At 36.5% G+C, this 9,223-nt stretch overlaps 2 protein-coding genes across 2 annotated transcripts; both read right to left on the bottom strand.

The window, feature by feature from the left end:
* Positions 1-316: 316 nt before the first annotated feature.
* Positions 317-1,093, bottom strand: LOC105311993 (nurim-like). Its single transcript, XM_019994087.1, has one exon. The coding sequence runs from the start codon at positions 1,091-1,093 to the stop codon at positions 317-319; it is 777 nt and encodes a 258-aa protein (XP_019849646.1).
* Positions 1,094-1,130: 37 nt separating this feature from the next.
* Positions 1,131-9,202, bottom strand: LOC100637704 (uncharacterized). The gene is made up of 39 exons (XM_019994138.1): positions 8,534-9,202; positions 8,371-8,474; positions 8,157-8,327; positions 7,872-8,107; positions 7,636-7,827; positions 7,398-7,563; positions 7,212-7,353; positions 7,124-7,166; positions 7,002-7,074; positions 6,805-6,923; positions 6,486-6,545; positions 6,074-6,422; positions 5,906-6,016; positions 5,743-5,859; positions 5,627-5,694; positions 5,521-5,578; positions 5,413-5,475; positions 5,256-5,362; positions 5,109-5,208; positions 4,960-5,057; positions 4,579-4,692; positions 4,403-4,513; positions 4,228-4,324; positions 4,074-4,148; positions 3,963-4,015; positions 3,812-3,896; positions 3,614-3,748; positions 3,412-3,567; positions 3,266-3,364; positions 3,104-3,219; positions 2,874-3,015; positions 2,767-2,820; positions 2,641-2,721; positions 2,534-2,586; positions 2,343-2,477; positions 2,030-2,166; positions 1,582-1,971; positions 1,411-1,509; positions 1,131-1,352 (listed from the first exon to the last, which is right to left on the bottom strand). Exons 1-39 carry the CDS (start codon positions 9,177-9,179, stop codon positions 1,228-1,230), a joined length of 5,280 nt encoding a protein of 1,759 aa, XP_019849697.1. The 5' UTR covers positions 9,180-9,202; the 3' UTR covers positions 1,131-1,227.
* Between the last annotated feature and the right edge of the window lie 21 nt (positions 9,203-9,223).

Genomic DNA, 9,223 nt, shown 5'->3' with positions numbered 1-9,223 from the left:
TTTAGATGCAGCAAAGAGTTTCAGAGACATTTTATGATATTTGGAATCAAATCTGCTAAAGAGATTGTGCCAGACCAATGACCTCAGGACAGGTGGTGTCACCACGATGTCTCACCATTGTATTGTGTATGCAATGGCCCATTATATATTTGATTCAGTTGAGTACTTAATTTATGACAGCTGCTGCCTCTCCTACACATTGTTCTGTCACGCTATTGTTTTTATTTATTATTATTACTACCATTATTATTATTATTATTATTATTATGATTAAATTGGATAGTCTTTAGTCAATGAAGATTAAAATAATTATTTATTATTTTATGCATGGAATCACTTGATAAGGGACTTTCTTCATATACGTCTTATAATTATCTCCAAACTCTTTGATAAGTTGCGGCTCTTCAAAATAATGTACAGCAAGTGTCACATACGCTGTCATAAAGACAGCAATGAGTAGGTGACCAATGCTCATGACTGGTGTTATCCACAGACCCAGGATTAGGAAGAACATGGCAGGATGACGCACTAAACCATACACTCCACTAGTGACGAGACCTCCCTGGACACGAAACCACTTCTGTTCCCCAAACAAGAACTCTGCCATTATTTCGCCTCCGCACAGCTGAAACCTGTTAATGGAGAGCACAGCTAACCCGCCTAGCAGCCAACTGAGGACACAGACACTTTTAACAATAGCTTGGAGTAGAGGCCATCTTTCCACAGACCATAATGTGATGTGAGTCATTGGCTGCCAGCATAAAGAGATGAGCAGTAGAAGGACTGAAGCTGTGATTGCAAATATCGTAGAGAATTGTTTATCAACTGTACCCAGAGTTGAATTAATGGCTGCCTTGATACTGGGTCTTGCTAGTAGACTGTGAAAGAGGCAGAAGAGAGAGACCAGTACTAAGTTATTGAGTAATGGAGACCATGAAACTATAACTGGACTCAGTACTCCAACACGACTAACAGAGGAGAAGCTATGAGGAACCCAATCCAGCAGAAATAGAACAAAATAGACCATAGATACTCCAGAGAGGCCAGAAGATATGAAGGAGAGGAGAACAAAGAGAGAGGTGGAAACAGCCATCACTGCATGAATCATGCAAGACTACTAAACCCACACATTTATCAGTAGGTGTATCTGAGGTTTTTTAATCTCTCAAATTAGACAGTTTATCATAATAATAAGTGAAACAATGGTTGCTTTGATTGTTTTATAGGTCATGTAACTTCAACACAATTTGCTTCCATGAATTGCTGTCTAGCTTCATCTTTTCTGCCTAACATGCTCAACACTTCTCCATGATATTGCAATGAAAGAGCATCATCTGGCTGCAACTCAACAGCTTTGAGAGAAAGAGAGAGAGAGGGATTAAGAGGTGGGAAAATGGCAACAATGGCTACCTTTTTGATAGTCTTTTTCAGCAAGCTCATACAACTCTTTGACTTTATAAATGTTACCTCTATTAAGAAAAGCATGAGCTGCAAAAGGATTGATTGCAACTAAAAAGAGAGAGAGAGAGAGAGAGAGAATGAGCTCATATTGCTCTAGCTATGAGTCTATAAAGCTCTCACTTGCATGGTTGAAATCATCTAAAGCAAGATCATTGTTTCCCATAGCCACATAACACAAGCCTCTATTGATATAAGCCTCATCTTCATTGGGATACTTATCAATCACACAGGTAAACTTTGTACAAGCTTGACTGTAGAGTCTCTGCTGTAGCAAGATGTTACCAAGATTATACAGAGCCAGTGGAAAGGTTGGATTAAGTTGAAGTGCTTTCTCAAAGTCTCTGACAGCATTGAGAGAGTCACCAGTATAGTAATGAATGGTCCCTCTCTCAGTGTAATAGAGTGGAGATGGATCTATGCTGATGGCATGAGAGATGTCTAATAATGCACCAAAACTGTTTCTCATTTGTAGACTAATGATGGACCGAGCTTCTAATGCTGGAGTATAAGCTATGTGAGAGAAGAGAGGAGGATTAGTGAGTTATAAGTTGTAAATTATTATACTTACATTTATCGAGGGAGAGTACGTTGGTTAGTAGTGTCCAAGCTGTCATGAACTTTCCTTCACAATGTAAGAGAAGAGCTAAGTTAACTCTAGCAGCCAAACAGTTTGGATATTGATGAAGAACCTTCATAAAGTCACACCTACAGGGGAGGATATAATGACAATTTTGATTGGAATCAGCTTAAACTTTCTATGCAACATAAGTACCGTACATGTATATGCATTAAAAATCCATTACACCATTGTCACAAAATCCGTGACAATTTTGAGCAAATTAAAAAATTCGTATAAAATCTAATTTTGATTAAACTCATACTTTGCTTTCTTGTTTCCTCCTACTGTCAGATAGTCTACATAAACATTTCCTCTGCCAACATAAGCTTCAACAAAAGAAGGATCAAGAGAAATAGCTTCTGAGTAATGCTTTATAGCCAAATCAAGATCACCTAACCTTTAGTAGGAGGAAAAAATGGAGTAATATTCTTCCCCCCTCTCTCTCTCTCTCACTTGTGATGACAGTAAGCTATTGCTTGACACAATGAAGGATCTTTATCAAGTGTCTGTAAATTAACAAATAAATTAATAATTAAGTAAATAAATAGATTAATAGTTACTTTTCTTGCATTTAAAAAGTCCATTAATGCATTGAAGTAGTCATTCATTGACAAGTAGAGCAGACCACGATTGATATAAACCTAATTAATAATAATTAATTAATTAAAATAATGAATATTAATTACCTTGTGAGACGGATTATCTTCTATTAATAACACAACACTATAATCATCAATAGCCTATACAATTAATTAATTAATTAATTAATTAGATATTAATAAATATTAATTACTTTTGGTTTTTTATTAATTGCTTCATAACAGACTGCTCTATTAAACAGTATCAGCGTGCAGTGGGCGTGGCTTAACTCCAGTGCAGCTGTGAGGTCTTTAATAGCAACTTCATGGTACCCAATCTGGTGCCTCAACACACCTCTATAAACCATGAGGTCACATGACATCATATTACATCACATGACATCATATTACATCACATTACATCACATTACATCATCACCGTTACCTGTATAAATATGCCCTGATACTCCTGGGCTCAATGTTAATGGCTTCAGTGCAGTTCATTATTGCTTTTGATATTCGACCGTTCATTCCATAAAAAGCCGCTCTTGTCAGGTAACCCTGGGCAACAGGTAGTCACGGTTACAGTCGTCATAGCAACACTTACCTTCACGAGGTCTGGTTGGAGGGTGAGGGCGTGGCTAATGGAGAACATCCCACGGCTCAACCCTTGTTTAAGGAGGGACACCCCACGATAATAATGTGCCTAAAAATAGAACAAAATAATCCGTTACTATTAATAGTAACACTAACCAGAGCATTCTTTGGTTGTAAAGCGATGACGCTACCAAACTCTTCAGATGATTTCTTGTACTGTCCATCTTTGAAGAGACTCTGGCCACAGAGATAATGTAAGTCACTCTTCTTATTGTCAAACTCTGTGGTGGACAGGACGTAGAACTGGTAAGACTGCATGGAAGAGAGAAAAGTAACAACATAACAATACTATCATTACTAGGTGTGTTTGGGCTTCTTTAAAACTTTCAGCTGCTTCTTTAAGTCTTCCCGCCCTGAGGTAGACCTTACCCAGTACAGTGTGTAAGTAAGCAATCTGAGACCCACGGAGATTAGTACTTAACATTGATACTGCCTAAGAGAGAGAGAGGGAGAGAGAGAGGGAGATGATTATAAATAACATTATGTGTCACATTACTTTATCATGGTCTCCGAGGAATGAAAACACGAGAGCCTTTTGAGCATGTGATCCACCCACACCACTGTTCAACTTACTGGCTACCCTGTACATGTACATGTATAATAATAATAATGATGATGATGATGATGCTGTTGGTGTTGTTGTTTACCTGATGCAATTAATGGCATTTTCATAATCTTTTAATAAGAGATAAACTTTCCCCTATACAGCAGATAGATAGATTATTATTATAAATTATTGATTATTGATGATACTGCACCTGGTTGAGATGGTATGAAGGATTGTTAGGATACAAGTGTATAGCCCTGGACCAATCCAACAATGCACTGTGGAGCTGCAATAAATGAATAAATAAATAAATAAATAAAATGAAATAAAAATCAATAAATAAAGAAATTAAATTCATATAATACCTGGTTTATTTCAGCAAGTGCTTCTGCCTTACACAGTAAAGCTCTGATGTAAGTTGGATCAGCTTGTAGCCCAGTAGTGAAGAACTTTAGTGCACTTCTATCATACAAATAAATAAATAAATAAATTAATTAATTAATTAATATTAACAGTATGTATTAGCCGTGGTTAAGTTACGTTGGATCATTCTTGTGCTTCAAGAGGACCAGTCCAGCATTAGTGTGAGCACTGGCAAGATGAGGAGACAGGTGAGCAGCTGTTACAAAATCACTAAGAGCTTCATCGTAACTAATGATAACAATAATAATAATAATAACAACAACAACAATAACAACAGCAGTAGTATTACTTACCACTTCAGTACAGTATAGATGACTCCTCTGTGTAGATATGCCAGTGAGTTATTCTTAGAATTATCCAACAATATTGAGACACTGAAGTCCATCAGCGACCTCTCAGGATCAATTCTACCAGACAATAATAATAATAATAATAATAATAATAATAATAATAATAATAATAATAATAATAATAATAATAATAATAATAATAATAATAATAATAATAATAATAATAATAATAATAATAATAATAATAATAATAATAATAATAATAATAATAATAATAATAATAATAATAATAATAATAATAATAATAATAATAATAATAATAATAATAATAATAATGACATTATTGCAAGTACTGCAGTATTAATGCACTGAATGTACACGTACTGTCTCAATAGACAGCCTCTCTTGAAGAAGAGGGCGGGGTCTTGAGGATTGAAGTGAATTGCAGCTGACAAGTCTTTCAAAGCCAGCTCCTTTTTCTCCTAATTAATATTCATTAATAATTATTATTGGTTTGTTTAACAATAGCGTACCATTTCAAGGTTTGCTAGTGATCTCAGAAGCCACGCCTCCATGTTATTATGATTGACAGCCAATAATGCAGTCAGGGTCTGTGTGGTAGCACCCCATAAACTAATTAGTGGGTGTGGTCATTATTAATTAATTAACTAATTAATTACCGTTTATTGAATCTGTGCTTTGCTTGTCTGATCAATGCTTCTTCATTGGTAGGTTGCAGCTTAACAACTGTAGCATAGTCACTCATGGCCGCCTCTGTCTCACCTCTCTAAAATATAAATGTAAATAAATAAATAAAAATATTGAACCTGTCCATACCTTTTCTCTCAGTTCTGCTCTTAAGAATATTAACTTTGGATTCTTATCATCTTTCCATATTGCCTGTAAGAGAGAGAATATGAGCATTATTAATAACAGTTCACTTACTCTGGTTATATTGTCAATAGCACTGCTTAGGTCACCTCTTTTAGCAAGCAGAATACCTCTATATAATAGACCAGCTTAAGCTCCACCCCCTGCCATACCCACTTACTTTGACAAAAATCCGAGGCCGTGATTGGCATCTTTCTTCAATAGTTGAGTCAATTCATCAACTGCAGACTAAAGGAGGAGAAGGAGAGACAGTCAATTTAAATTTAATTTTTTTACTTTTTCTTTTCCAAGTACAAGAAAGAGTAAATGTCGTTCCCAGTGGGGCGTGGATAAGAAAGAACACACCTCCAAAGCTTCGGTGAAATCCTTCATCGCCTCTTCAAGAAACCCAAGCTAATTAAAACTAATAATTAATATAAATCAATGAATATATAATTACCTTACGATAGAGGATACCACGCTCAACAAGATACTCAGCTGTGTCTCGCTTGCTATCACGTGACCTGCTCGCTGCAATCTGATTGGTTAGATTATCAATCTCAGATGTATTCTATTATAATACACACATACAGTGTATATTACATATTAATTTATATTGTGTGTATACCTCGTTTATTACTGATGGTAGTGAAGGAATTGATGAGAGATCAAGATTAATAATTGAATTATTGGCACTGGTTCCGATGCTACTGGGTCCCACACTATTACCCCCTACAACGGACCCTATAATATTACTAGGCCCCACACCAGTGAGGGGTCTAATGGTGTCCATAGTCTTCCCAGTGTCCATGTCTCTCTTCCCAGTGTCCCTCTTGTTGGTTTTCATTGGGTCCGGTAGCCACCATGGTACGGGAACTCGTCCCTTGTCATATTCCGCTATTGCGGCACGTACCTCTGCCAGTACTTCATAAAACCAATGGTCCCACAATGACTCTGCCCACTCTCTTGATTGATATCTGTAGGTCACACCCATCAATTAATAAAAATAAAAATAATAAATAATAATAACAATCATGTACTTGTGTTGTATGTCAATCAGATTAGGAAGACTGGTGCTCACAGAGGTTGAAACTTTGGTACTAAATAATGAGAATGAAATATGAATACCTGATACATATTGATGTCCTTATGCTGTGTAGAAAGTTTGAGCTGATTCCGACTTCAATTTTTCAAGTTACAGCCATTTTAAGAAAACGTCAAATTTCTGAAAAGTACCCAAGGCTATAGCCCATGGTTTTTTTCAAAAAATGGCTTCGAAATCACCCCAAATTTTTATTACATTTTCTGATACATATTTTTGTGCCCTTATGCTATATTATTCTTATTGTCAATACTTACTTTGGTTTGTTGCTGATAAAGGTTTGTTTCCATTCAGATTGTATCATATGATGAGATGCTGATCTGTGCAATGGCCTTGATGGCTTAGACAATTCCGTACGAGCATAATGGGCTCTGAACTAAGAGAGGAAAGGAGAGAGAGAGGAGGGAGAGAAGTAAGAGAATATACTAAATGAGGTGCAGTATATGTTCATTACTATTGCACTTTTGGTTCTCTTGATTGAATGAGCTTTGGATGGAGCTATCACGCCTCCTCTCCTCTGGCCCGCACTGTGTAGTTATTAATATGCAGTTAATTAATAATAGTTAATAAACTCACCCTCTCAATGCTCTCCTTATAATAAATGGTGACATACTCGACTCTAAACGAATTTAATTTTAATTATTTTATTTTAAATGTACATTACCTGATGATACAGTACTTTCAGTGACACTGGCTATATCTTCTCCTTGTTGTTGTTGTTGTTCTAGTCTTTGTTTTTTCTTTAATTCGGCTTCTTCAGCTTTTCTCGTGTGATGATTTATTAATTGATCCCGTTGCCAGGCAACCTAATATTAATGAATATTAATTAATTACATATCTCTTTTATTACCTCGTTCATTATTAACTGATATTTATCGTAACTATCAAAATTTGATAGCGTTTCAATACGTCTCCTCCTACTACTGCCGCTTCTTCTATCATCACTGACCCCTCCCACTGACACGCCTCCTTTTGAAACAACAGATTCACTATCAACACTTACCTCAGATGCAACTCTAAAAATAGAAAATAAATAATTAAATTTGAAAATTGAAAATACTCAGATTAATATCATTTTTATTTCTTACTCTGTACTAATTTCAGTAGTTGGTATTGTAACCATTTCTTCTTCTTCAGGCTCCTCCTCTTGCTCCTCCTCATGCTCCTCCCCCTCTCCCTCCTCCTCCTCCTCCAAAGGGTGTGGGTGGTATGGGAAGAGTCTTTGTTTAATAGTGAGTGGGTGGAGTGAGAGCTTCGGAGGAGCAGGTGTCCATATTAACCTGTTAATGATAGTCACATGATGCGTCACATGACATCAGTTTACTTTGATCTATCAGCCTCTGGTTCAAGGACAATACCACACACTTTTAATGTAGCTCCACCTTCGATGTCTCCTCCTCCCTCCCTCTCTCCTTCTCCTTCTCTCTCGTTGTTTCCAGTCGAGAGGTTAAAAGATGTAAGAGGTAACGAGTGAGACTTTCTTGATAATATTTGCAGCTGTAATGGCAGCTGGGGCAGAGACTGGTCGACACAGAAATGATGCATACTACTGGGCAATGGCTGGAGAGAGGGAGGTTCTTTATAATTATTATAATTTAATATTCATTACTTGGAATTTCGGTTGTTGATCAGTTTTTAGTTTTACAGATAATAGGACTCTTTTCTTTCTTTTACTTGAAGTGGGTGGGGTAGGTAGGTGTGGTTTATTAGATGGCGAAAGACTGTGAATATTTAATAAGGTATTTAGAGTAAGAGGCTCATCAGAAAATGCCAAATATTCCTAAAAATAAAAATACAAATAATAATTAATAACGTTAACTAACATGAATTGATGAGTGTTTAGAAATGGATTCCTTTCTCTCTCCTTCAGTGTCTGATTCTTCTTTATCATCAAACTGTGCTGGTAAACTATTGACTTTTGGAATAACTAAAATAAAATAAATTAATTTTTATTATTTGTACAGTATATACATGTAAATGACTTACCAGGTTCATCAGTATGAGAATGAGTTTCATCAGTACAGGAATGAGATTCATTGGAACAAGAATGAGTTTCATCAGTACAAGTGTTATCTTGTATTCCATTAGTTATTAATTGAGGATCAGAATGAGAATGAAGATCACTGGTATGGGAATGAGGACATGAGGTATGAGGGTGTGAACGAGAACGAGGAGTTTGAGACAAAACACGAGTATGAAGATTAGATGAATGAGATACTAAAATATCAGTATTAGGAACAGAAGTATGGGTATGCATACTGTTATGGGTACTGGTTGTTGTTTGATCAGCCGAAAGTGACTCTAGTTGCTGCTGGATATAAAGAGAAGGAGAGAGAGGGGGAGGAGAAGGAGAGTGTGATATTATCGGTGGGGTTTCTCCTCTTGTCTGTAGTGCGGTGAGGCTGGTCTGTGAGGACAAGGATCCATCTTTATGAGAAGGAGGAGTGTCAGTTCTCTTTTTGGCACTATTACTTGTTACTCTCTGACTATACACAGCTGGTTTACTGGTACTCAATGAGTTAACTATAGCAATCCTTGGTTTCTGGGCTGATGGTGTAGCCTCTATTGATGGTCCCTGCTCCTTCCAGGGAGTACCACGAGGAGTACCATACCTCCTTCTAGGGACGGACATATTGTCGTTACCATGGCAACTAGATCTAGATGGTTAATTATTAA

Source organism: Amphimedon queenslandica, unplaced genomic scaffold, assembly GCF_000090795.2.
Source record: "Amphimedon queenslandica unplaced genomic scaffold, v1.1 AMPQUscaffold_13482, whole genome shotgun sequence".
NCBI lineage: Eukaryota > Metazoa > Porifera > Demospongiae > Haplosclerida > Niphatidae > Amphimedon > Amphimedon queenslandica.
Note: the sequence above shows the minus strand (reverse complement) of the source record. Positions and strands in the feature narration are given on the sequence as shown.

What these genes read in the sequence shown, in the direction of transcription:
- LOC100637704 (XM_019994138.1), bottom strand. Translation starts at nt 9,179, where the DNA reads ATGTCCGTCCCTAGAAGGAGGTATGGTACTCCTCGTGGTACTCCCTGG. An exon ending in CTAAACACTCATCAATTCAT is followed by an intron (nt 8,328 to 8,370) that starts GTTAGTTAACGT and finishes TTTTATTTTTAG; the next exon opens with GAATATTTGGCATTTTCTGA. An exon ending in TGAAAAAGACTATCAAAAAG is followed by an intron (nt 1,353 to 1,410) that starts GTAGCCATTGTT and finishes TTTCTCTCAAAG; the next exon opens with CTGTTGAGTTGCAGCCAGAT.
- LOC105311993 (XM_019994087.1), bottom strand. Translation starts at nt 1,093, where the DNA reads ATGGCTGTTTCCACCTCTCTCTTTGTTCTCCTCTCCTTCATATCTTCT.